The sequence below is a fragment of the Brachyistius frenatus genome, unplaced genomic scaffold (genome assembly GCF_029030835.1).
Source record: "Brachyistius frenatus isolate BFR_SWC_R1_liver_20210118 unplaced genomic scaffold, ASM2903083v1 Contig_77, whole genome shotgun sequence".
NCBI lineage: Eukaryota > Metazoa > Chordata > Actinopteri > Embiotocidae > Brachyistius > Brachyistius frenatus.
The window spans coordinates 139,014-166,542 of NW_027210676.1; the positions used below are offsets into that span (position 1 = coordinate 139,014).

Here is a 27,529-nt window from a genome sequence, read left to right on the forward strand (position 1 = left end):
AAGACAGCCTGGAATAAACCTGTCATTTAAGACTTGGTTTTCGGGTAAAGATTAGGCTTGGGTTTAGGTTCAGTTTGGGCTAACCTTGGAAGTTTTTGTAGATGGATGTGGTTGTGAACATGTCAGTTCTGTAAGATAACACTGACCTCTAGTGTCACAAAACTACAATTACAGACAAATTCTTTTAAGTCTAACAAACCTGTACTTCTACAGGCATTTTGATCTTTAAGATGTTTTAAATATAATGGATTCAATGCGTAATGCTTTATATTGGAAAATATTTTTTTTTTTTAAAAGAAGAAAAAAAAAGGAATGTTTGTTTGTAATTCACAGGTTGGAGCAATGACTTTGGTTCCCTTAATGACATATAATAGATTTGGGTTTGTTTTTGTCCCAGAGGGTTTTTGGTGTTTCCTTCCCGGAGATTACTCAAATTACACTCAACCTTTAAATAGACGAAACAGTAATCCTCAAGCTGCAAAGTCCAAGGGAATCAAGGTTGAGCTGACTCCTATCAGAACACAGCACAGACTAGACGGGACACTGTCTAGACACTGTATCTGTACATTTAGACTGCAGTGAGGCACCATCCAGTGTCATAGTGAAGAGATGGGATGCTTAAAGTGCATCTTAAAGTAGGCCTGAAGAAAATCCTATCAGTGTTGCTTAGAGAGACAGTATGGAAGCCAAACACAAGACTGTTTAAAACATTTTTGTTTTTATTCTAAAACTTGAGCAGAGGTGGGGCGCGGGTTTAGTAACACAGGGTGGAACAGGAAATGACTCGTTAAAACAAAAAGTAAATCACAGCATAAAAACATAGAAAAGTATTTTACATCTCCACCCGAATTAAAACCTCTCTCAGCCACCACCCATCTACAGGCCATGTTGACACTTAACCACAGGAGACACTCAGCTGTTGTGTCAAAGTCCGGTTTAAGGCAGAGACTTAATCATCTTCATTTAAGTGACCTGACAATGAGACGAGACACACATACAGTCTTAAAGAGTGCATTGTAAAAAAGTATTGTGACTTGCAAATCAAAACAACTGTGGTATCCAGTAAATCCTGTAGCTGGAAAGAAAATCCCACATCATATGCAATGTACTATCTTAAGTCATTGTTGTGTTGCTAGAAAACAAAAATCTAAAGTGAGAGTGCCTAATCTGTCCACCCAATCCAACATAGCAACAGCAGGGTTTGCTCACAAACATGAGGCTGACATGATGATAGTGTTCCATCATTACTACAGTGATGAAAAAACTAAAACGGAGATGTTAAGCAAAGCAGAGTTAAGTGGTGTTCAGTGTCTGAAAATGGAAATTAGATTCAGTGGTACTGTGTAGATTAGAAAAAGTATGAAGGAAATGTAAACACAACAATTCTCTTGAAACTTTTAGACCATTATTAGTTAATTCGAAAGAAACTTGGACGAGTCTCTAGGATTTCTACCTGAATGGTTCTGTAGTGATTTACTGAGAGATACACAGTTTAGTTGTAGATGTGTGTTTTTTTTCTTGTTTGTAAACAGGATGTACTCGCTTGGTCATGTTAACAGTGTTCCCGGAACGAGACAGATTAGACTGAAGGTCCTTACAGTGCGGTCTATTTCAGGCTGAACAGAGTTGACTGAGTGCTGTGTCCGATTGAGGCATGGCCTAATAAATGACTTTCTTGAAACCATGTCAGAGTGGGTCGAACAGAGGTACTGTCGGACTGTGACTCACGGAAACATTGGAGTTTTAGCTCCATTCTTTTTTAGTAACTAACAAATGACTACTATTCACATTTATTTATTATCATATACATTTATTTACATTATGCATCATTTTCAAGAAATCATTCTGGAAGATAAATAAGACTCTTGAGACAACATTCACTGGCTAGGACCCCGCCTTGGCCGAGGGCGAACCTTCATTGATTGGGGGAGATTAAGCCAGGGGAAGAGTTTCGCGGTTTGGGGAAGGCTTAGTCGAGGATCCACTGCGGCTCCCGGGCCTTGCAGACCCCTGAGATCTCCATGTGGGACGGAAGAATAAAGGCTATGAAACATGATAACAATAAGTGAAACGGTTTAACAAGAGGGAGGGTGGGATGTGGAAAACGTGAAAAGGCCAAGGTTTAGAGTGGGTGGGTATTTATAGGAGTGTGGCCGGAAGTGGGGGAGTGATTGAGGTGTGATCCTGCTCCTGAAATTCAGCTAAAACTTTATCTCCAATTGCTTGCAGTATACAAATCTCTAGTATGAACCATATTATGTACCAAAATACTAGTTATATAATAAATATATTATCTTGGTGGTTTTTAAACGTCTTGAAAATAATATGTTGTTTAAAGAGAGATTTTGCAATAAAAGGCACGGCTTCAGTACATTCAGGTTATTTTTGCTGCTGTGAACTAATGTGGTCTGGAATGACTGCTTTTAGTTGCTAAATATTAGCTAGTATTAGCACTTTATTGCCTTCTTAATGTATCTTATGATATCTCTGACTTGTCTTTACCTTTAGTACCACGTTTTAGCATTAAATATTACCTCGTCACTTGTAGCAAAAGTGGTGACTCTTATCATCCAGCCTTGCTTTATACAACTGTCCAGAAAAGTAGCTCATTCAGAACTCCAGTGACAAATACGGTATGTGACAATCCAAAATATCACCTTCGACTAGTAACTCAAATCAGTTACATTATGTAACCGAGAATGATTTGAGGCTGAGATGTCTATTGCTCATGCTCCAACTTTGAGAAGCGTTTGTTATATAGTGAGACAGCATCACATTTTCCTGGCCCACAATGCACTAAAGGGCTCTGAACCTGCCTCAACAAGTACAGGCCCTGTTTGAGATTCTCATTCCTTAACAGACTAAACACAAATGAAAAGAAATCCCCTCAGATGACTTCTTACACATTCATTTTCTTTCTTTCTCGAGTACAATGCTCACGCTATTCAAAATTGCAGTGCTTCATGCAGAATGCTCAAGTCTGACTTATCATCAGCTGATCCAAACAAAAACCATTCAGCGTCCTCACGGCTCCTCAGATCGTTCAAGCTATGCTCTGCTGCGTTCTCCCTCCATCACCTCAACTCTTTCATTTTCGATGCTTCTCTTTAGAAAACAAACTTGGCTATGAAGGGTTCATGTCGAAACCTGATTACTCTGCCAAACACAGCGGTGTTACCAGAAGCACAAACAACAGTATCCTGTTTAAATTGTGGTGGATTTCCTTAAGAAATGCTTCTGTTCTGGACTGATTAGCAGGGAGAAGGACAAAGGAGCTGGGGTTATTGCTGCTACCATTTTTAACACAAAGCAGTCAGCAGCAGGAAGTCCATTCAAGGAGAAAGAAGAGTTTAAATTGTTGTTTGAGCACACTCTATCTTAAAATCCTCCACACAGCTACCTGCGGTATTACGATCCACACTATCTGGTGACAAAGAGCCGATGCATCATTCATTGTGCAAGGGATATTGTATCTCTGATTGTCTATCTTTTCTTCTGGGATCCTTTGCTCTGTAAGCTGATACCTTTTCACCACTCTGATGTAGTCTTTCTCTTTGGAAACACACTCATAGTCACCATAGTTCTCTTGTGCCATGGAGGGGATGAGGTGCAGACAGTTAGAGAGCATTTGTAGACATGGGCTGATGTGGCTGCTGTGCTCCCAGCTGTACACAGCGTGGTAGGAGTCTATGGGACAGGACAGGTAGAAAGGGACATTCTGTGGGACTGAATGAACTGTCCTCAGATTCAATGGTGATGGTGAAACTGTCTCCCGTTTGGTCCGGTTCACTCGCTGTGATTCTAAAAAAAAGGTGAAGACAAACTAAAGATGTGACCAACATTTTTGTTGTAATGTGTTATGTATTATTCATGACCACCTCATGAATACTTACCTTTTTCTGTTGTGGAGCACACACTTATTTCACCATCCATGATATTTTGAATGCCTCCACTGTAAACAAAAACAAAACATATTCCATTAAGTAATATCTTAAAAACCTGCAAAGATAAGCTATTTCAATACTGTTGACTATGATATGTTGCAATATGAAAAGGCTTTACATTAAAAGTCTCCTTAAGAGTCTTGGTTTGAATGCTGCTCACACTTACGTAACAGTCGGGGTGCATCCAGACGTGGTCCAGGCACAGTACGGGTCCCGGGCCAGAACACAATCTGCGCAGGAGGTGTTGTACTCCTGACATCTCTGGAGGTCGAAGGTTGTGATTTTGTCCGAAAAACCAACAACTAACTTTTTCTGAGCAAAGAAAGCCAAAACTTAATTTCGATTTAAACCTGCAATAATAGATTATTTTGATGCCTCTTTACACATTCAGCATTTAAGGGGTAGCCCTAACTTAACACACCACTATGTTCACCAGCTACTTGGTAAATGTGTCTGTCTGCCGATGCTAGAATAAGTGTCTGTTTAAAGCGGCATTTTTAATTAACTATACCTTTTTCGAGTCAAGCTTCATTGCTTGTATGGCTGAACTGTTGGAGAGTTGTGTTTGAGAGATGATTAAAGGTTCTGACCCGGCCTCTAACACTTTATGGATCTTCCCAGAATCTGTTGGAACAGCAGTTTAAAATGTTGTTATTAGGTTAGGTTTTTGGAGCGGTTTGTTTGTCAGAAAGACTGTATATGAAAATGGATGCAGACCCAGGTCAATGCAGAAGTGCCTTAACTTGCAATACCATTGGTGGCCACCATGAATTTTGGCTTCTATAGATTCCAGTTTAAAAAGAATCAACTTCTCTGATTAAATACAAATTCAATTAATGTTTTCCACAACACAATATGATGTCATTATCTAAATTCCCTCCTTCCAATCAGTGTTCAGGTGGGCCTTCTGAAAACAATGCCATAATTATTCAAATATCAGGTTTCAAAGAGAGGTACTGTATGTTTGGGGGCATGTCTGGTTTGATTGACATGCTCGGGTTGTAGTCAGATTGCCTCTATAGGTGTTCTTGCATTCTCACTCAGATCCACCCAGCTTTCCCAAATATTGACAATTGTGAATCCAAAAAAACCAAGATGTTGATGGCCAAAATGCCAAACTGGAGGCTTCAAACAGCAGTTCAGTGGGTGATTTTACAGTGGGTTGCCACTTGGTTTGCAAGCAGGTTTACAGAAAAACTGTCATGAAAACTGGTCGTTTTCATGAAACTTAGTGGAAGTGTAAAACACATGAGATCTTGTCAAATTTTCAAGTGGGTCTGAGTCATGGGGGACATCTGTGAATTATTTTTCACTTTCATTAACATTGCAGGGTAAGACTTTTGGCCTAATAAATACTATAAATCTTAAAATCCAATAGAGGGTGGTAAAGCTCAATAGTGACAAAATATATGCCATTTTATTAAATACAATGACTCCATATCAGAATCCACATTCAGGAGGACCAATAATCCTCCATGTACTTCCTCAACCTTACTACAGCAAGAGATTTAATGGGAGAAAACCAGTACAACAGCTGGTATTTGAGGCTTTAGCTAGGCACAAGTATATTTTAACATCATCCTAGTTGTTTTGGAAATATATCTAGACATGTTAAGGAGTTGCAGTTTTAGATTTGCACATCAGAGAAGAGTGGACAGAGGTCTTTGTTTCCTTCTAGTGCAGGTTAGGTATTTTTAGCCTATTGTTCCCAGCAGAGATTAGAGACAGTGCATGAATATGAGCCAAGTCAACAGCAAAATAAAGTAGTGAAGACTGTCTATGTGTTGAACAGTATCATTACTTGTCAACCATGACATACCAGTAGCCAGGAGCAGGATGTTATACAAGCGCTGGTCTGCCGCCTGGACTCGGTCCACAGCTATCTTGGTATAGTTGTTACTGCTTATATAAAATGGAGCTGTATAATGTAGGGAGTGAACCCACGCAGTCATTTCGGGGTAATCCTTCACCATGCTGACAGTGGCCCGTGGCAGACCCCTGCTATTTTTTACACACTGAAAAGTAGAGACATTTATATAAAAGTAAAGTTTGCAGCACAATCAGATTAAGCATACAAAACTGAAGGCTACCATAGACAGATAAGCTACATGAAAGATACAAGGCAGGAGGTGGTTTTCCGTGGTCCTGATATTGTTTACTACAATGGTAGGAAAGCCTGCCAATACATTCATGGGCCCTATTTGTTCCACGGAAACTGTGAACAACAATTTATAAAAAACACAGATGGAAACGATGACTGTGATGTAGTAATGCAGACACATAGTTTCCCTGCTTCCACCCATTTATGTAAAATGTCTGTTTTTTTGGTTTTTTTTTTATCTCAAATTGTACTCAGGCACGTGATTTACAACACGCTGCCCGTACTAAATATGAGTGAACTCAAATAGAAATACAAAAATAAATTCATTAGAGGAAGTCCTCTATCTCTGCAAAGCAACATAGCAACAAAACAAATCCTCACCGTTCCCGGCCTCGGTTGGGGAATGTCTTTGTCATAGCCCTTGAAAGTTGAATTCTCAAATATTTCTTCAATCATTTCTATTGTGTAGATGCAAACTGCAGTAGAGTTCCTGGAGGAGAAATAACAAAACTGAGGTGAGCCTAAATGTCATAATAGCTGCAGTTTAAAAAAAAAATATTAGTTAATGCCTCATCCACGAGAGTGGTAGAAGGGCAGCTCTTTTGGCTGTATAGAAAATACATTAGTGTCTGTCCACATGGTGTGATATTCTTCTCCAGTGTTTCTGGAACTTCAACACGTCAATATGATGAAACCTCTACTGCTCTAATTTTGCTGTCAGTCTGTTATTCACATTGTTGCTTAGTTTCTGACAATAAAGGAAGAGAAAGTGCCTCACCAGCTGCTTGTGAAAAGGGCATACACTCTGGTGTCATGCCAGTTCTCAGCGTGCATTACATAGATGTCCTGGAGACGGTTGAAATACAGTGACTCCTCTGGAAAGCCACAGACAAGCCGAGCCTTGAGAAAAGATGTCCACATGTTCTGGAAGAATCTTTTTGATCCACCTTCATCTACCTGCAAAATGAAACCATCAAACTACATCAGGAAGATGCTTTTTTTGTGTGTTGAAATTCATCTGCTGAGGGTTATTTGATATTTCTGACATTGCATACACCATGATATCCCATGATATCCCAAACAAAACACCCAACCGCCTTTAGGGGAAGTCTTGGGTTGCACAGATGTCAAACAGTGGTGTCGAAAATACTGGTTGACCGCAATACCAGCTGCCAGGTTAGTTCATTAAAGAAGATGAAGTCTTGGTGGTGGGAGTGGGCCCCCCCTGGAGCAGATGGTTGTATTACTACATTAATTCAATACTTCAAAGTACTTTGATTATATGTATGCTTGTCATAGCCTGGCATTGTACTCATAAAGCCTTTCCATGTCACTCTGCCCAACATTTGTACATCTCCTTTTGTTCTATCACTGTACTAATAAATAATTTCCAGTGAGGTTATTATATTATCCATGACAGCAGCCTTCAAAGTGAGCATAACAATATGTCACTCTCTAGTGATTAAACTGTAAACATTGGCTGACCTTAACCATTGTTTCTATGAGAAACAAAACAGAATGTCAACATCAAACAGCATTGACTTGACAGATGGTGGCATGTTGTCTCTTTTGTCAAGCAAATTCAGGAGGGGATATTGTCGGAGAAAGAGCAGAAACTCTCACACAACATTAGTGTTAAACTGCCCCACAATTCAGTTTCTGTTCACTCTAATACAAAGTAGAAAAGACTGACGAGTAATGTTCTGCAAGAATATCATGCAAAACAATAATTGCTGCATTTAATACAAAAGTAAACTTTGTGTTGCTGCTAATCTTGGCCAGTTCTCCAATGTAAAAGAGAACTTTTGATCTCACTGGGACAAATCTGGTTAGATAGAGGTGAGATAAATAAAAAATCAAATATATAGATGGATATTTGCCATCTATTATCTGGTTAAACTATCTGCTGATGAAGATGATGAGAGATGAAGCTGGCATACTGTTATATTTCGCAATATAACATCAGTTAATTGTTTCTATTTTCATGTGTCTGCGATGGTCTGCAGGGTGTTCATAAATCTGTCCAAGTCTGTGAGGGTCATCTCAGACTGTTTGTACCACAAATGTGCCACCTCTGCATGTTCTAAGTACACTGGATGCTCATCCCTGGTTTGTACCGAGTGACTGAAACGACCATATACCTTTGGCAGTGACCACTCACAAGCTAAAATTAGTATTGTGAGGCAACCTTACAACATACCTTACAAACTCTGGCAACCCTTGATATCCAAGGGTCGGCCTCAGGGCTGTGGTCAGAGTTTTTTTCACGGAAGAAGATGTAAATTTTCTCGTTGTCAGGGTCATCCTTTCGCTCTACCCAGGACGCAGAGATAAATGTAGGCTCTGTAAAAGGAAGATGTGTTTATCAAATTGACTCACTGTTTAAATTATAGTCAACAAGAACATGTTTGGCACAGCAAAGCAAAGCAAAGATAATTGCACTGCACTGAGGTGGGGAAAGTAGGAGTTGAGAGTTGGACAGTTTTAGGACAAACAAAATTCTGTGCAGATTATGCAAATAGCACATTTGTTTGTAATTTTCCTTAAAATTCAATTTGTTATTCTGGCACATCACAATACTAATGGATTCACAGTGTAATTGTCATCATCACAATTGCACTGCAGTCATTTACTCACCTGAGACCCAGTTGTCATACATCCAGACATTAGTTCGACTGCCAGCTTTTCTTCTGAACTGTAATGAGCTTCCATCGGCATCCAAAGGGGCTGCTGCATACAGATCTCCCTCTATAAATAGCAGGGACATATCACATTAAAAAGAGCAGAAATGTTTCATTATTGAGTGGGTTTCGTGAAAAAGAACTAGCTCACCAACTCTGCTATTACATGTGACTTGATGCAGTTATGTAAGTCTGCACGCATGTTCTCAGTCACATGTGAAGATGTTGTGCCGGAAGCTGTATTTAACACACCTACTGTGAGAGACAAGGAGTTCTGTGTGTAGACAAACGGAGAGATACCGGTGCCCTCGTAACTCTCCACTATTTCATGAGACTGGTTGTTCACCGAAGGAAACTGCAGAACCACAGAGATGACAAAATAATGCGATGTTACTTTAAGGCAGCTGTGACGGGAAAATAAAACCACGCCAGACACCCAACACCCTGATCAAATTATAAAGCAGGGTGCTCAATTACAGATTAATATGAACCCCATGAGCTCCATGCTTTTATTAGCTTTGCTCTGCTGTAGCCAGTAAAATGATCACAAACACTGCAGTACGTCCCACAGATTTGACATTAATGGTAACACATTCCCTGATGTATGCAAGCACTCACAAGCTTCCAACACTGGGGTTTGAGTCTGTTTGTACCACAGACAAATAGGCTGTCCTGGAACTTCTCAATGACAGTAATCACATTTTCACATGGGCCCTAAAACACAAAAGCCATTATTAGACAAATCCACTGATTACTATATTTCTCATGACATATATATATTTTATTCTTTAGTCACTAACCTTTTGGCACTGCTTCTGCCATGTTGTTTTCAGACAATATTTCTGCATGGACATCAATTAGTAGACAAGTTAACAAAGCTTTTAGTTCTGAATAGTTTACATTTGGGACAAATTAAAAATAAAAAGGACATTTTAAACAATCTGTATCATTTAGTAACCAATTAGGAATGTTGCAACTGAAGTTTTGCCAACAAATATGTGTTCTTGGCAATTACACACTGTTTGAAATAGCTGGACCACACATAAAAATGAAAAATCTGAACAGAGATAATTATTTCTATTTCAGGTTTATTTTCGTAGGCTAAAAGCATTTCACTCAAGATAATGTATTCAGCTTCCGTTGCTTGAGCTGCTCCTTCCACAGACTAATCCATTAGTGGAATGAAGATGCACGTCTGTCTTATGGCCAACAATCATTAACTTATTTATCATTAAGAATTATTGGGTTTACAAAAGCTGTCTAACTGAATTTTCTGGATTATTTTGGAACTGTCTGTGACAGGTGTTCACCCCCTGCAGTTAATCAACATCTTGAAGCTACATAATAGATGTCTTTCAAAAGGCCATACAGAGTCTGTCAGTAGGCACTGGCAGACAGACTCCTTCTTGAACAACAGCCATCTGTTACAGTAGCATCTCATTATGTCCCCAGCTGCATCACAAACTACACTGTCACCCTCAACAACCGCACAGAAATCCAGCTGAGATTACATTAATAAAATATGGCAGAAGTGCATTTGCTGTAGCTGGTCAAATAAAACCAAATAAAACCATCAAAGTCCATATTTTACAAGTCCAGATACACTCACCTCAATAATGTGGTAGTCATCTACATCAAGTTTGATGACAAAGTCCGTGCCTCCAACATAAAATTCTTCAGAGTCCCCCTGATATAAAAACACACTGTGGTTCTGGTGGACTTGGTATTCAAGTCCACCACTCATTATATCTGAAGCAAAAAGAAAAATAGAGGTCACATTATCATATTTACACCTGGACACTGAACCAGGTCAACAACTGTATTGTGCTCTATCATCAGACTGAGTCCTACTGTCTCCCTTGGAGAGTAAAGTTGAGTAAAGTATATCTTAACGAGTTTACGGATTGGAAAGGTTACAGCACATTATTTTCTACACTGAAATATGAATCACCCTTACAATGCAGACTAACTATAACTAAGCTATCATGGTTAAGAAATGTCAAGAACGTACCTTCACTCAGAAGCCTGGGTGTATTTTTAGATCCAAGAGTTGGTGTATCCTTCAGATTAACACCAAAGATGGTCTGAAAATCCCCAGTGAGCCAAATATACATTAAAACAAAAACAGGCATTTTGCGCAGCGACCGCCTCTGTTATTACAGAGTGAAGTGTTGTCGAGGTGTTGTAGGGGTGTTATACCATTAAATGCATCATGAGTAAATTCCTCCCCCTTGCCTCCTTCCTTCCTGTAATAGCGCAGTCACGACCAGCTAATTAGGAAATAAATCCAGTGACCCGCTACGACAAGATTATTGGCAATGTTATCAACAGACGAGTTAGAAAAAAAAAACACATCGAGTCATCGTGTAAATCGTAGATGAAACGAAATCCGAATCTACAGTTTAGACGGATGGCTACGTAACCTCCGTGGTCAAATGTGCGGTCCTTCTGCACGAATGAGAGGAAGGCTAACTACAGTCTATGCAGCACCATAAGTGTCAAATAGTTGTTGGGTTTTTTTTGTTGTTGTTTTTTTTAAAGCATTTCATTTTATCCAATTGGAAAATACAAACAGGAAATTATAAATGACAACATAAGTACATGTATTAAACCATAAAATGGACACGACTTTTTTTTGTTAATTTACAAAAATAATTATAAACTAAGTATTAACCTATCAATAAATAGGCCAAAATGTATTCAATGGGGAATTCTGTAACAACACAAGACAACCAGTTTGTACATCTTAAAAAATGCATCGATGAATGTCTAAATAGCCTAATGGATTTCAAAATTTGAAGATTTAGAAATGCATCCAAGTTTTTAAAAGGGAACTAAACTCCAGATTTCCCAAAGTGATTTTATAGCCTTTATGTTTCAAAGGAGGCAGATGGAATAACTTAAAGAAAAAGCAGCAGGAAAACAGAACAGAAAAGAGAGATCTCCTTTTAAATGCCTGATGAAAACTATATTACTACTATAAACTATATTGTTAATTCAAATTGTGAATTCATTGTACTAAATGCAAACTAAGCTGCATATGGTAGATGAGTATTGTACAATAGGCTCGTAGCAGCCAGACTCAAAAACCAGACTGTTTTCTGACTTATATACAGTACATAGGATCTAAAACCAACCTCGAATGAACCAAACATTCCTTCCACATTTTTGCATGTTGTTAATTCTGTCATATAACTTGTGCACAATTGTAAATCTAGCTTGTTTTGTCCAGATTTGTCTCATGAGAAATTGCCCAAACCTTAATTTACTGAACAAGTTTTTCTTCAGTGTATGACATTATCAAAAAAGGACACTTGTGTTTCTGATTCATTAACCATAAAACAGGTCTTCCTCTACTTCACACCACATGACACTGGCATACACTGGAATATTTCAGTCACCTACATCACTGCAACATGAATCCACAACCCGTCATGGCGGTCCATTCTTACGGTCAGGTTGGAAGTTTGTTTGTTCAAGTTCAAATTCAAATTCATCTCTACCTCTTTTACTAAATGCAACTAATGCAATCCAATATCGCAGCTCAGCAATAAATCCTATAGCTTTGCAAAAATAATGTTGAGCTTTGTTTGACATGGTCAAAGAGGTATGAATTCAATGTAATAAGGTTGGAGTTTGTAGTGGTGTTTGGACTGCATTATATTGAAACATAGTACAAGTTAAAAAAAAAAAAAACAACAACAACCTGGCAACAGCGTTTGTATCAACCAGAATGACAAAGCTGCCACATTATCCACATAACATCAAAGCTTTGTTCTGAGCCCCCTTGCTGTTTAATTCAGCCAGGGCTCATAACACTGCAGCCCTGCATATTTATTTTCCATATTTTTTTCTTTTGAATTCCCCTTCACAGCTCTGGCAGGGATTATTTCAAACTGTCCATTTATCTCTGTTGAATATCCGCTTGAATGGTCCAGTCGATAAATTCAATCTTTTGATGAAATTGATTCAGAAATGGCCTGAAGCAGACTGAGGCTGAACACGTGATCAGCAGTCTGCTGCTGCGTCAGGGCAATCACGTGCCCTCTATCCGCCAATCAGATGCTAGGAAGGAGTAGCGTCTTCCTGGTGTCGTTCTTCGGACAGCAATGGTAAACATGCTCATCATTAACGTTGTTATTTAATGCTATTTCACGGATTTTTTACTCCGGTTAAATTCGTGGACAGTTTTAGTTGCATTATTTACAAACGTACTAAGTGGTAGTTTATCTCGACTGATTCGATGTTAAAGTGCTGCTCCCACGTAGCTAGCAGGCGAAGCTAGTAGGCTTTTAATGATGGACAGCTGATGTCAGCGCTGCAGGGTTGCAGGAGAGGTTTTCGTTGGTGTAAACACGCTGTTACTCTACAAGATATGAACTAAACAACGTCTTGTTTGTTGCAGCGGTTCCGTTTCTGTGGAGATTTGGACTGCCCTGATTGGGTCCTCGCTGAAATCAGCACCTTAGCAAAGATTGTGAGTACTAATGTCCTACATTTAATCAGAAAAGCAATATTAATGTATATATATTCATATATATATTATATATATAATAAAGAGTGTTTCTTCTGTCTCACTATTGTAACAGTCCAGTGTCAAGATGAAACTCCTTTGTGCTCAAGTGCTGAAGGATTTGATCGGGGAGGGCATCGATGTGAGTTGAGCTTATTTCTACATATTGATCATATACAGGCTACACACTTCATGCACACAGAGATCAATCCTGTCCTTTCCCTCCTTGTTCTTTTAGTATGACAAAGTTGCAAAGCTCACCGCGGATGCAAAGTTTGGTAAGTGTCTCTTCTGACGGCGCTCAGTGAGAGTTATCTTAATCTTTGACACAGACAAGTGCAGTGGCTTCATATCGAGCTGATCATAGTCAGACATGTTTACCCCTTCCTTCACTTTTTGTATTGATATATTTATTGCCACTTCGTTGTCTCTCCAAAAGGAAACGACTATATCTTGTTATAGTTCATGCTTCATTTGTATATGACTGATCACACATGATCCAAACAGCTTCTGGTGTATATCGTGATATTTCAGGGTATTTCTGTGGTATGGTGATGTGACAAAATACTCAGAAATAGTTTGTTATTTCATTTAACGTAACATTGCAACAAAATAAGTGTTCTAGTTTAAAATGTCAGCACAAATGTAACAGTTTTCCTTGAAATGATCAGTAAAGACTAACTTATTACTGTGGTTTGTTGTACATCTAATCTTTTACATTAATTAAGTCGCTCCCCTAATTGGAAGTGACTCCTCCACCCAGGAGCTGCTTTTAACCATGCCTGTGGTTGCTGTGCATAAGTTACCTACGTATACCTACCTATGTCATACCAAAAACTGTTAAATGTACAACATTGCTTCATGTTTTATAAGCTCGCCGCATGTTGTATGTGTAAAATCAACATCTACAGATAAATGACTGTCAAAAACAATATATAGAGAGATATAATTATATATATTAATATAGAAAGTAAAAAGTCCTGCAGAATATTTTCTTATAAAATGTAACACAAAGTAGCTCAAAACTGCTCCTAAGGAGAGCATTTAAATAAATGCACTAAGCTGTGTTTCTGTAATGCTTCTAAATCTGTCTCAGTTACTTTACACACGAGCCTCGAACAATATTGTACTTGTATTTTCATCTTTCAGTTTGATAACCTTCTTTTGTGTCATTTATTCATCCTACAGAGAGCGGAGACATCAAAGCTAGTGTGGCAGTGCTCAGCTTCATTTTCTCCAGTGCAGCAAAGCATGATGTTGACAGTGAATCTCTGTCTAGTGAGCTGCAGCAGCTTGGTCTGCCTAAAGGTTTGTCCTTGTGCTCATTTCCTAAATTCGGTCTAAACATGATATTATGTTGCATAATCTGTAGTTACACATGCGCAGACCTCTTTTCATGCTTGAAATTGTCCCAATAGCAAGGACAGGCTAGTCTTTGAACAAGAGCAAAGTTGGAACAACATAATCTGACCAACGTGCTTTTAATATTTCAGAGCAATGGCTCTATAAACCAGAGATTGGTTGAACAGACACATGTGAATCATGCAGGCCAAGCAAGAGCAACTGAATACAGTTAAATGTTTGCAAGAATTGCACTTTTTTTCAAATGAAAATATTAACAAAATATGAGCTCGGAAAGTTAATATTTCAAAGAATGACTGCATGTCTGGACACAAACAATTGCCTCATTTAAAACAAACACACACAGGTACCAAATCACAGCCTGTTTTGTTATTTTTGGAGCTTATTTGAAACTTGTCTGTTGATGATTTCTCTCATTGATCTGATAATGCTTCTTCACTGTAAGGGCTTTGTACTTCTGCTAATAGCATGCAAAGACACTTTAAAGTGCTTGTCCACTTAAAATCAAACACACTCATTTCTTTAGAGCACACTACGGGGCTGTGCAAATCATATGAAGACAAGCACTCTGCACTGCAAGACAAACTAAGAGAGACAAGCCTGAGACGTAAGTATTTCTGTCTATCTTTCACATTTCAAAGAAGAAGAAAGCGGAACAAAACAATTATTGATGACTTGTGCTTTCTTCTGGGAGGTTGGTAACTGAGCGCTGACTGAGTGGTGCCATCAATTGTGCTCTGTCATGAATTTTAGTGGGACGACTGAGTTCAGTGTCCTGGCGTGTCGACTACACTCTGAGCTCCAGCGAGCTGAGGGAAGTGAATGAACCCGTGATTCAGCTTAAACTGCAGACACAAGGTGCAGAGTCAGCCTCTGCAGAGACAACGGTTGTCTCTGTCTCTGCTGACAAGTTCAGAGTCTTGCTTTCTGGTCAGTTGCGCATCTTGTCAAATCACAATTATATTCTCGGTTGTTCCCCTTTGCAACTCCATTCTATTAGCCAGAATTATGTTGTATTAATTTTTTTTATTTTTTTATCCCTGTGTTTACACAGAGCTCAAACAAGCCCAGGCTATGATGAACGCACTACAGTGAAGACTGGAGGTCAGACTTCAACGTCTGATCAGGAGCTGGATACAAATGATGCTGATAAATTGCCAAAAGTGCCGTACATATTTTTTGTTTGAATTTGGCTGTCACAAAGCTTAAGTGAAAGACATATTGCATATTTGAATTGACTGATTTTTAGATCTTTTTTTTTTTTTTTACCACAACCAACTTGTGAGAATATTAAATGTAAAAATACTGAATGAACTGTTTTGTAAAATATTGCAATTATATGACTTAATAATTTAATTATATTACTTTACACATTTTGATTTAAATTATGTTAATAAGCTGTGTTCTACTTTCATATGCTTATAAACTATAATGTATAAATACATTGTCAAATATATCTTCTCTTCCGGTTTCTGCAACGCCTTCATATCCCATCATGCATCGGTTGGGTGGTTTCCTGTTGTGTAGCTAGTCCATCCATGTTCTGTTTCTTCATTACCTTTTTAGTGTTTTTTAATTTTTTAATTTTTTAAATTGATTATTAGAGAACATGACAATACATCCACTCACATCAGAAATACAAGAGAAATACTGAAGTATAAACAAGGTGCATGACCCATGTGGAGATCTCGCGACATTTTCAAACGAAGGTACGGCGCGCGGTGGTTGCACAACTTGTTTGATAACACCGTTAACACATGTTATGAAAGCCTCTCGGTCTATGCTGTACCTGCACGTTGTAGAAGCACAAAGAAATACTCGTCCATACATTTCTGGTCGCAGCTCTGCAGACAATAGACTCTCAAGGGTTTTTTGCATTTTACGCAGAGGTCTATTTTCTGGTTTGGGTAAGTTATGCACCCGCAACTCAATGAGTAGTGTCTTCATTGATGCATACTTTGTTATGGGTTGTGCAACGAACACAATCCGTGTTTCTCTCTAAGATACACTCAGCATGTTTAATCGCTGAAGCTCGACGGGATTTACGTTGTAGGATGTGCACTGCTTGTCTTTAGTGCAATGGTGTTGGTTGTAGAAAACTGAACATCAAGTATTCAAATTCTGAATTTCCAAAAATACTCTGCGTGTGAAAGTTTTGAATTGTATTCACCAGGTTCAAGGCCTTGGATGTGATATTTTGTGACGCAATCTTTGCTTTATTCTCTGCAGTTGATTTGTTAGAACAAAATGCCTGAGGGACCAGAGCTCCACTTGGCCAGCCTGTATGTGAACAAAATGTGTGCTGGAGTTGTGTTCAGTGGACCAGTCAGAAAATCTGAGGTCAGCAAGAGTCCCGATGTGCCCTTCACCTGCGAGGCGTATGGCATCACAGCCACTTCCAGAGGGAAGGAAGTGAAGCTCACACTGACACCCATGAAGAGTGATGACTGCAAACAGGGGGTAAAGGCTGTACAATCGAAGCAACCCATGGATGTAGTCTTTCGCTTTGGGATGTCTGGCTTTTTCCGCTTCGCCGGAGAGGATGAGCTGCCCAAACATGCCCATCTGCGATTTTATTCCAATGAAAAGCCCTGCAGAGTGCTGAGCTACGTGGACGCACGCAGGTTTGGCAGCTGGCAGCCCGATGGGACGTGGCAGCCTGGCAGAGGGCCCTGCATCATGTTGGAGTACGGAAGCTTCAGGTTGGTGATGCTGAGAGCGTCACTTTTGTGTCACTTGCTCAATCAAACCGTCACTGCCACACTGATGAGTAAAATGTTTTGCAGGGAGAACGTTGTGTCCCACCTGTCGGACCGAGCTTTTGATAGGCCCATCTGTGAAGTCCTGCTCAATCAAAAGTACTTCAACGGTATCGGGAACTATCTGAGGGCCGAAATCCTTTTCAGGTAATGAACATACACAAATATGACATATACGGATCAGTACAAAGAAAATACTCACACTGAACTCATGAAGTGGATCAGGTATGATTAACTTTCCAACTAATTATTTCAGTTTAAACCAGAGTTTCTTTGTCACAGCAGGCTGCTGTTTTTAGTGCCATAGTAGTCCTTGGCTTCATGTCGGCTTTCATAAACTCGACCCCAAAGAGTTCTACATAGTTGATGTCAGATTTGGGGAAAAGAGAACACTTTGGTACTACACTTTGGATCGGTACTCCGTATTGGCAGATAACCTAAATTGAGGCATCAAACTCAAACACTGGATCAATGCATCCCTAATCAATACTAAATAGTCTTTGATTTACAGGGCAACAGCAACTATGCTTCCTGTCTGGTTTATCATTCGTACTCATGAATAAAGGTCAGATGAGAAACACTAAATAAACCTTTCTTATTTCTTTCAAGTTATATTCTTGTGAGGTTCCAGTTTTAAGAAAAAGTCTGTCGACCTCTCTCATATCGCTGAAAATTATTACCAACGGAAACCAAGAACCAAGTCTCATGAGTTTCAAGGTTGGTTTTTTTCAGCTATGATATGAATGGATAACTTTCATGACTCCAGTGGGAGTACACAATGATGCAGGCAGTTTGAAAACAAAAGAGCCTTTTTATTAAATAAGAATGGGCCTTAAGAACTGTAACAATTTTTTCTAGGTTGAACATCCCACCCTTTGTGTCTGCCAGGGCCGTACTAGAAGGCCTTGAGTCAGAAGATTCATGTGAAAACAAGAAGCATGTGAAAAAGGGGATCACAGACACAAAGGTGAAAGAGGCCAGAGAGAAACACACATCTTTCAGGACAGCTACACAATCCATTTGAAGTTTCAATTTTTTTTGATTCTTTCCAAAAGACCGCAGAGAGAACTAAGAAGAAAGGCGTCAAACAGGAGACGGGTGACCTGCTCAGACTTTGTCACACTGTACCTCTGGAGGTGGTGAGCATGGGTGTGTTTACTGTCTGGTCCACTCTGAAACTCATTCTTTCATTTTGATAAAAAAAAAAAAAAAAAAACAATCTTATCCAGACATAATGTATTTATGTGGATTTCGTTTGATGACACATTTTGTGGCTTAGGTGGAAAAGGATACGACCCTGAGAAGGCAGACTACTCTAACTTTGAGGCATGGCTGCAGTGTTACTACGTGGATGGAATGAAATCTATCCGGGACCACAATGGCAGAACTATGTGGTTCAGAGTGAGTCAAAGGAAAATACTAGATTCTAAATCTCTGGTAGGGGACTTTAGATGTCACTGATATACTGGCTTTCTTGAAGAAATTATATTTTCTTGATTCCTGTTGTTCTGGGTTTTGTACCCTCATGGTTGAAATGCACTTATTGTAAGTCGCTTTGGATAAAAGCGTCAGCTAAATGAAATGTAATGTAATGTCATTGATACTAATATTCACTGTTCCAATTTCAGGGTGATCCCGGCCCCATGGCACCAAAAGGTTAGTAATACCTCTGCATCAAACTGCAGCTGGAAAGCCGAGAATCTGACTTAACTGCTATTATTTTCTCTTTGAAGATTCAAAGTCGCCCAAAGCAAAAAAGAGAGCAAGGAAAGAAGATGACCATGATTACACAGACAAGAAAAAGGTGAAAATCATCACTTCTAGCTGGACCAACAGTTAACTCTGCAGCTGTAACTGCTAACTCCGGTTTCCTTTCATCAGGTGGCCAGAAGCCACTCTGAAAGCACAACAAAGAAAAAGGTGGTCAAACAGAAAGCAGTGACCGAAACGGCAAAGAAAGAAAAGGATGTTTGGCTGAAGGAAACCGGATCAAAGAGAAGAAATACTGAAAAGACCCAGGGAGTAAACCTACCGCAGCGGGAATCCAGATCAAATGCTCGCAGGAGGAAGAGCAGTAGTGCAGAGCCAACTGCAGGTGACCTTGTGGTGTTCTCTCAAAATAAAACAAGAGGTTGTCAACTTGGGGGAGTCTTGATAAACCCTAAATGTTTTATCTCATATTTGTCCTTGTTGCAGGTCCACAGAGGCGAAGTGTGAGAGTGACCAGATAGAACTGTGGGAGGCATCACTATGCAACGTTTTATATTTTTATAGTATTAAATATGTTTAAATAAACTCATTTCCACATAAGTTGTTGTGTAAAGATATTTATTGATTTGATGAAAAGTATTATTTTTTTTAACATGGTTAAAAACAAGCCCTCCATTTGAAGATTCCTTACAGTCAATAGAAAAGCACCAGATTCTGTTCAATAGTCTTTCACCAATGTGTAACCTCTAATCAATAGGTTCCCAAAATGTTCAGACCAAGTAACACAATGTACTAAAACAAAATTTTCCAAGAACTACCTCCCACTGCAGATAACAACATTTTGTTTTCCAAAATAAAATTCACTGATGTAGCTACACCATAGTCTCAAAAAGGCCAAATAACAACCCAAGACTGCTGTTTCAAAATCAAAGAATACATTTATTAATCAGAACAGATGGATAGATAGATAATTAATGCTAGTTAAACATTTGAATAGTTGTTTTATTTAATAAATTTAGATGAACTGGCCAAAATGAGGCAAAACTCGCCATCCATTTTTTTTTTTTTTTTTTAATTTTAGACAATCTATTTGCAAAACTGCAATTTTCACACACTCTCTGATGCTGAGATTTCATAAAAACCTTCATGTTCAGACATTGTCTTGGAAAGATAACAGGTTTGAGGTTTCCTTTTATTTGGCATAAGAGTAGTTTTGGCAGCGTGAGACAGAAACAGGTGTCTCACACTAAAAGCGTGAGAGTTAGCAGTCCTTCTGGTGTTTGCCAAACAAAAACGAAAGTTCTGTCACAAAACTATAAAGTGGCTACACAGCATTTACCTGCAGATCATGTAGATGACACCACTGCTTTTAGCTGGGCTCTTGTATAGCAGCAGGCGGAGCCTCCATAGTTTTATCAAAGTGTTTGTTTATATTCCCATTGTCACTTGCCGGGTGCAGTTTGTAATCACAAAATGAGCAGAAGTGACACAATCTGAAAAGGACTGAAGTTCAGAGTGATTCCCACAGGTGTGAGATGTGCTGGCTGGGTGGGGTCTTTCCTTTCCAAGAGATCACAACTGAAAGAAAACAAATGGTTTTGTTCTTAGACAACAATATAACAAAAGAAATCTTTCAGACAGCACTATAAAAAGCAGAAACACTCACTGCCAACCTTCCCTGACTGGAAGTGTGGTGCGCAGAGTTGCAGTCACGCTGCTCCCATGTGACTCATAGAGACGAACGACGAGTGCCCCCTTTCTGTCCTCAGCCTGTTGTGTTGTGGTAAATAAGTTAACAGTCATTAAATCAAGCTGCTGGCTGCTTTCAGTTGTAGTTTTCACTCAAAACCTGCTTTGTCAGTTTGAGCTTATTGTTTCAGGTGATACCTGTTTAATGGTCTCAAGTATGACTGCGTCAGTGCTGACGGAGAAGGCGCTCCAGGTCTTAGTGTCGGGTCTGCACCGGATTAACCTCAGAGGGAAGTTCAGGTTGTATGCACACTGGATGACAGGAGCATCTTGGAAGGATCCTATAGAAAAGACACTATATTATTACATGTTGCATGTGTGTTGAACCACATTTACTAAAATATCCCAGAAAGACAAGTTAAACGTACCTGTGTGTGGCATGATTGCATATGTGAAATGATGAGTCCCCATGTCAGCGGTGGCATCTGGGGCCTTCGGTGCTCTCAGGCTGAGATAAAGATGTTTAATGTTAGATTTGAGGATTTGTTCAAATTGGATTGTACCGTTTGTGGAGGTGTTGTGTATGATCAGTGGGAAACCTCACAGGGACAGAGTCATTGTGTTCTTGTGGGCAGAATAACCGTATTTGCAGTCATTCAGCAGAGCAACTCCAAAGTTGTGCTCTGACAAGTCGGCCCATTTGTGACCCCAAACCTGAGAAAGGAACCGCAGTATGAAACGGTAATGACAACACAAAACATTTCAACAGTAGTGTGCAGGACCAATACAAGACAACAGGGGTTGCTGTTCATATACCTGTGAAGATAAACATCACTCTACTGTGTCATACCTCAAATCTGGCCCAGTCCCATGAAGTGTTCCTGTGTGTGGGTCTCTGCAGGTGGCCAAACTGGATCTCATATGTAGCATTCGGGCTGCGAACTCGCACAGGAAACTCAACCTTGAGAAACTTGTGTGACTCTGCCCACTGCACCTGAAATTGGAAGATGCAGTGATGCGTATTTATTTGAATCTGCATTTATGGCTTCTGTTGCTTGGTAAGTCTTAATGCCACATTTTGTACCTCTGTGTTGAACTTGATGTAAGGACACATGGCATCCATTACAACCTCCTGTGTGACAGTGCTTTTATCACTGATCCTGAGGGTGAAGCTGATGCTGCCCCGAAGCCCACCTGAGGCCACCACATGAGCAGGCTGCACCACCTCCAGAACCGGCTTCCTATTGGATCATATATGGTGAAGTTTTATGATATTTATGTCATTAATTTCTGAAAATACTGTAATGCCTTTCAAGGTGGTAAAACAACTTGGACAAAATACAGATGTAAGAGTAATGCGTTCAACCTTGTCTGAAGATGGTAGTCCATCACATCCCAAGCATCCCAGTACAGCGGGACATCATCAAATATGACAAACTGATTCCCACCACTGCCGTCAGAGATGGTTTCTCTGAAATAAACAGAGTGGTTAGATTATTATTTAAAGTACAGTAGTGGACAATACACAGCTGTTTCACATGCAGTCCGACGGTACCTGTTTGCACTGATCAGATTGAGTGATGCCAAAGTGCCATCTTTGTTTATGACAGTCTTTAAAATCCCATTCTGCATGAGGACAGTGCCGTCAGCCTATAAAGTTACACAATACTCAGTTAGCCAAATTATATGGCAATTTATCTAAATAATGAAATGATTATTACTGTGTGTATTTCGCATACCTGGACAGTGACAGAGACTGGAGTCACAGGCTGTGTGTCTTTGACAGGAGACATGCCGATGCTGGGAACTCTCACCAGAGCTGCAGTGCCACAGATACCACAGGGCTTCAGCTATGATGGATGGAGGCCTAACAACAATGTAAATATCCAACATACCTAGACCAGGTTTGTCAGCGGCGTCTTGAACCTGGATGACTTCGTGGCGCTCCCATGGCAGAGAGTTGAAAACACCGGTGGAGTTTCCTTTTGATCCCAAAACTTCACATGCCTCACGCAGAAGTGCAGCACCATCTCTACGGATATCTAAGACAGAGTGTCTGAAAACTGTAAGTCAATATGATTCTGATTTGAATGGACCACTGTTGTAATATAAACTGTACCTTCATAATACTTTAGTGCATCCTCGACAACCATCTCTATGCAGCTTCCAGGAATCACATCATGGAACTGGTTTAGAAGAAGCAGCCTAGAGGGGAAACGCCAGAGAAACTGTTTCTGAACTGTAAAAACAAAGCCGATTCATTTGGTCATTTTTCTCATTGAACTTTGTCGGAACCTCCAGAGTTCCTTCAGTTTTTCCACAGGATACAGAAAAGTCCTGTCTCTGCACAGTGCCAAGCTGCTGGCTATCTCAATGTCATGAAGCAGCACCTCACACTGGCGGTTCCCTTGTTTAATCTGGAAACAACAAAGCAAGTGTGAAAACAACCACGCTACATTCAAACAGGTTTTGTTTTTCTCGCACACACAGATGAAGAAAGTTTAATTTCATCTAATAATGAGGACTGCATCTAGACTTTGCATCTACCTGTGCCTGTGTGGTGTACGTGCCATTGTGCAGCTCCAGAAAGAGCTCTCCTGTCCAAGTGCACAACAGAGCTGAGTCAGCCTGAAGCTGAGAGAAAAGCTTGTCCGGACTGGACATGTGGACCCTGAAGAACAGCCAAGAATGGTGAGAGGTGGACGTGAGCAATGAGCAAAGTCTTACACCTGTTATTCATTGTGACGACAACATGAATTAACTGTAAAACAACACAATGACATCACTCTGCATCATTCATATTCCTTTGTGTATAACGGGATAGGAATAATCTACGGCCTACATGTGGGCACATCTCTTTAATGAGTGACTATGAAACTCATGACAAATTTGTGTCGGAAATGTTTCCAGCTCAGTTTGGGATTGGTCATTGTTAGTGATGAAAGCAGAGTCAAACTGTGAGACAGGAACTGACTTGGGAAGTCCATCTGTATCCTGGACGAGACGAAGTCTGTCGAGCATCAGCTGAGTGGGTCCACCGCCACCGTCACCAAAACCAAACAACGCAGCACTGTGGTTGGCTCTGCCTTTGTCTTTGTTATTCTTCACAGTTTTTACAAGCTGTGGGCAGTGAAAACACACAGATAATTGGACGTTTTCTGAGGAAGTCAGAGACTCAACATTCACCATGTTATGTGTATTGTAATCGAAACTGACGTCTTCAATCTTGCCCTTCATTTCGTAGGAATTTCCAGGTGGAAAGTGAGTTAAAACCTTAGCGCCATCCAGACCTTCCCAGAAAAACGTGTTGTGCTTTGGGAACAAAGAAATTGAAACTAAAAATAAAATCTTTTCAACAGTTTTTGAAGCAAGTGTGTGCTATTCACTTACAGGAAAGGAGTTGACTAAATTCCAGCTGAGCTTCTGCGTCAAAAAATTGGAAATGCCACATCCCTGCATAATTTGAGGAAGTTGAGCAGAGTAGCCAAATGTATCTGGAAGCCAGAACTGAAGAACAAAAAAAATATTCTTTTACTTTGTATTTGTAATTCAAAAATTCCCACAAATGAACATGAGATTTCATACAGAGGTTATCCCAAGTTACGTTTACATTCCCACCTCTTTGCAATACATCCCAAACTCTTGGTTAAAGAAGCGCTGGCCCTCCAGGAACTGCCGGACCATGGACTCTCCCGACGGCAGATTGCCATCCTAACAGGCAAATATGTCGTACGTACACCTTAGCTTAGGACATAATGTGCATAAAAAGGGCTGAATGACAGCAGATACATGATATTATTTATTTTTAATACAAGGTTTACCATTTCCACCCATGTTCCTCCAACAGGAATGAACTGGCCTTTCTTCACGTAGTACTGAATCTTGGAGAAGAGTCCTGGGTACCAACTCTTCACCCACTGGAACTGCTGAGCCTGGACCAAAAGATAAACAGTCAAAACTGGAGAGGACCGTTCAGATTCATAGAAGCTTTATACAAAACTATGTTAGCGTGGAATTACCTGAGAGCAAGTAAAGACAAACTCTGGGTTCTTCTCCATTAGTTGGATAACCGTCACCCAACTCCGGCCACACTTGCGAATGGTTTCTTCATACGGCCAGAGCCAGGCTGTGGATAAGAATAATAAATATTAACTAATCTGACAAAAATGTGCATTTTCGATTTGATTTTCACCACAGTAAGTGTGGGCATACCTGAGCTATGGTAAATATATCAAAAACCATGCTTTTTTTGTTTCCCAAATGTTCTAAAATGTTAAACATTACATAAACACTAGCAGCCTTATAGTAAAGTAACCTGAATAAGGACTTGCATAAATAAGATTTACAGCAGTAAAATACTTAATTAAAAAAAATATATATATATATATTATAAATAAGACAACAAATCTGGCAGTTTTTGGCTGTTTTTAAAACACTGCTACTCTGCCACTAAAATCAATAAAAACTGAGACCTGAGTCTATGTGGCAGTGACCCATTGCATGGACAGTGTGCTGACTTTCTCCATTCCGCTGGCTGAAGAAGTTGTGAGCCAGACTGTGTGCTTTGGAGTAAGAGCTTGGATCAGAGGCGTCACAGAGGTTCACCATCTCGTTGACAGTGAAGAGGGCCTGGTAGCCTCGTTGCTCTTCCTCTCCGAGTTCCTGCAAAGACAGAATTTAATGTTTGTCTTTCTCTAATAAGGTCATGTGTCATCATGGAGTGTTTTGGGTGATAGTACCTTTACAATGTCCACGAGCATCTCAAAGTCAGTCAGCAGCTCCCTTACATCGCTGTTAAATATCACCAGCTCAGCTCTCTGCACTGAAAACTTCCTGTTTGGATCCGGAGCTGCAATCATGGACCCTTGACCAGCTCCAAAAAGTCCATTACACGCAATTTCCACATAGAGGGTGACACTGAAAAGTGACAGAGATATCTAAAATGTTTGGTTGAAAGCTGATTTAAAATTCAGTATGTAGAGGTAGTTGCGGAAGCAGCAATACATCTCTGTTTTAGTCAACGGACCTGTGGGGCTCCTCATCTTTCAGACAGTCAGAGAGGATGTAACTCGTTTTTTCACCCTCTTTAGTCAGGCCCTGAAAGTACAAACGGTATGTTGCAATTCAATTTAAACCTGGGTTGAGCACAAAATTTCAGCACTTTAGTGTAGTCACGTGCAAATGAAACTGGTGCTGCATTACCTGAACGGGCTGCCCATCTCTCCAAACCATTGCCTCCCCATCACTTTCCCACAGGAGATGAATCTCTCTCCCTCTCCAGGGCTCTGGGATTTTCAGGGTCACTTTAAACCAGGAAGTCCACCACCTTAAACAAACTCAGTTTAGTGCCAAGATCTGAGTGAATAAAAGATCTCAGGGTGATAACATTTGAAAATATTACTTACGTTGGTCCAAAGGTATCGCCGACTTTATAAGGGACAAAGTCCTGTTTGGAAGCTTCAGCAAATGTGATCCGTTTAGGAGAAAGGAATGAGGCGAGGGATTCCAGTGGGAAAGAGTCGCCATAAAGCCTGCAGACATCAATCATTTAAAATGGCATTTCAGACTTATTCTTACAGCCCCAAAAACATAAATCACAACCTTATTTAGACTAAGAGGGCTTTAAAACACCTCTGATATTATACTTTAAACCAAAAAGCCCTTTAACACTGTCTGTGAGGCTCTGACCAGATCAATATGCAGTTTGCAATTGCATACAGATAAACTACAGAAGCTTCATGTCGACTTTTCTTTTTAATTTTGAAAATGGAAAATATAAGATCATTTGTTCTAAAAACAGATTAAGACGAAGACGAAGTGAAGTCAGGTGATCATAAAAACACTTCCCTGTAGATTTTACAGTGATTCAAAGGTAGTTATTATTTTCCCATTTGCCTTAAAAAAAATCCCCTCGGGGATTAATAAAGTAACTACCTAACCTAACCTAACCTAATGCAGGTCCAACTAGGAATGAGGAAACACTGCGATTATGCTGTGCACTCACAGAGATGTAAGCTTCATGATATATGATCTGAATAAATAAAATAAGAGCAAAGGATGTAGGAACAGCTGTTTGATCTACTTCATCGCTCAGTTCAATTCTTCCAGTCAGTGCAGCTGAATGACAGGAGCCTTACCGTCCTCTCAGGTTGCAGTCTGTGAAATAAATGTCAGACGTAAACTTCTCCGCTCTCTCGAGGAGCGTGCGTCTGTTTTTCAGCACAGGCTGGTGATACATGACGAGGCGGGCACACAGACACCTGCAGATGTGCAGATGCAATAACAAAAGGAGTATATGCACAACAGCGGGACATCCAAACTGTAGAAGATAAAACTCAAGTCTCCATGCAAGACCCGGAAGTAAAAGGTTTCGTTTTGCACTTAAAGCAACCAGCCGCTAGATGGCGGTCATGTTCAACAACTAGCAACAACGTAAAAGAGTTCTGTTTTTTTTTAAGAGGTCATAAAGGGCAGGTGAACTGTGTGCAAGTGTCCCCAATACGTTTTTACATTGCATTTTTTTGTTTGTGATTTACAACTTGTTGAAACCTTATTAATTGGATTTTGCTAATAAGGAATCAATCAGTGTAATTAAAACATATTTCTGTGGGTGCCAGGTTTATTTCTAAATGGAGACCAAAACTCGAGAGTACAAACTGCAAATAAAATACAGATTGTATTTGAAAACATCTATTTTAATTTGAGATTCTGCATAACAGCTATCATTTACACTTATTGTACATAAATAGACAATTTTAAACCACTATTAC

General features: G+C 39.8%; 4 protein-coding genes across 6 annotated transcripts; 2 read left to right on the forward strand and 2 right to left on the reverse strand.

Annotated features, from left to right (window-relative positions):
- Positions 1-1,789: 1,789 nt before the first annotated feature.
- sema7a (semaphorin 7A (JohnMiltonHagen blood group)) lies at positions 1,790-11,246 on the reverse strand. The gene is made up of 14 exons (XM_069708628.1): positions 10,738-11,246; positions 10,336-10,475; positions 9,527-9,568; positions 9,345-9,440; positions 8,979-9,081; positions 8,683-8,793; positions 8,246-8,388; positions 6,824-7,002; positions 6,427-6,535; positions 5,764-5,959; positions 4,456-4,568; positions 4,111-4,256; positions 3,894-3,952; positions 1,790-3,801 (listed from the first exon to the last, which is right to left on the reverse strand). Exons 1-14 carry the CDS (start codon positions 10,856-10,858, stop codon positions 3,374-3,376), a joined length of 1,986 nt encoding a protein of 661 aa, XP_069564729.1. The 5' UTR covers positions 10,859-11,246; the 3' UTR covers positions 1,790-3,373.
- Positions 11,247-12,820: 1,574 nt separating this feature from the next.
- commd4 (COMM domain containing 4) lies at positions 12,821-16,015 on the forward strand. Its single transcript, XM_069708631.1, has 8 exons — positions 12,821-12,838; positions 13,132-13,203; positions 13,316-13,381; positions 13,478-13,517; positions 14,428-14,547; positions 15,128-15,208; positions 15,355-15,531; positions 15,656-16,015. The coding sequence occupies exons 1-8, from the start codon at positions 12,836-12,838 to the stop codon at positions 15,694-15,696; spliced, it is 600 nt and encodes a 199-aa protein (XP_069564732.1). The 5' UTR covers positions 12,821-12,835; the 3' UTR covers positions 15,697-16,015.
- A 240-nt stretch (positions 16,016-16,255) lies between these two features.
- neil1 (nei-like DNA glycosylase 1) lies at positions 16,256-19,670 on the forward strand. The gene is made up of 10 exons (XM_069708630.1): positions 16,256-16,508; positions 16,831-17,303; positions 17,388-17,507; positions 18,219-18,327; positions 18,416-18,509; positions 18,640-18,761; positions 18,989-19,016; positions 19,094-19,164; positions 19,242-19,455; positions 19,557-19,670. Exons 2-10 carry the CDS (start codon positions 16,849-16,851, stop codon positions 19,589-19,591), a joined length of 1,248 nt encoding a protein of 415 aa, XP_069564731.1. The 5' UTR covers positions 16,256-16,508; positions 16,831-16,848; the 3' UTR covers positions 19,592-19,670.
- Position 19,671: 1 nt separating this feature from the next.
- Positions 19,672-27,101, reverse strand: man2c1 (mannosidase, alpha, class 2C, member 1). Of its 3 annotated transcripts, none has more exons than XM_069708626.1 (26): positions 26,897-27,101; positions 26,165-26,290; positions 25,962-26,085; positions 25,786-25,856; positions 25,499-25,676; positions 25,232-25,421; positions 24,779-24,885; positions 24,581-24,691; positions 24,378-24,470; positions 24,150-24,266; positions 23,976-24,071; positions 23,734-23,879; positions 23,307-23,430; positions 23,055-23,176; positions 22,879-22,964; positions 22,655-22,801; positions 22,499-22,578; positions 22,315-22,409; positions 22,126-22,230; positions 21,844-22,000; positions 21,610-21,753; positions 21,364-21,473; positions 21,188-21,267; positions 20,958-21,100; positions 20,744-20,840; positions 19,672-20,648 (listed from the first exon to the last, which is right to left on the reverse strand). In XM_069708626.1, exons 1-26 carry the CDS (start codon positions 26,995-26,997, stop codon positions 20,581-20,583), a joined length of 3,018 nt encoding a protein of 1,005 aa, XP_069564727.1. In that variant the 5' UTR covers positions 26,998-27,101; the 3' UTR covers positions 19,672-20,580. The 3 variants fall into 3 exon arrangements, with proteins under 3 accessions (XP_069564727.1, XP_069564726.1, XP_069564728.1); XM_069708625.1 differs by having other exon boundaries at positions 20,737-20,840; XM_069708627.1 differs by lacking the exon at positions 24,378-24,470 and having other exon boundaries at positions 20,737-20,840.
- Between the last annotated feature and the right edge of the window lie 428 nt (positions 27,102-27,529).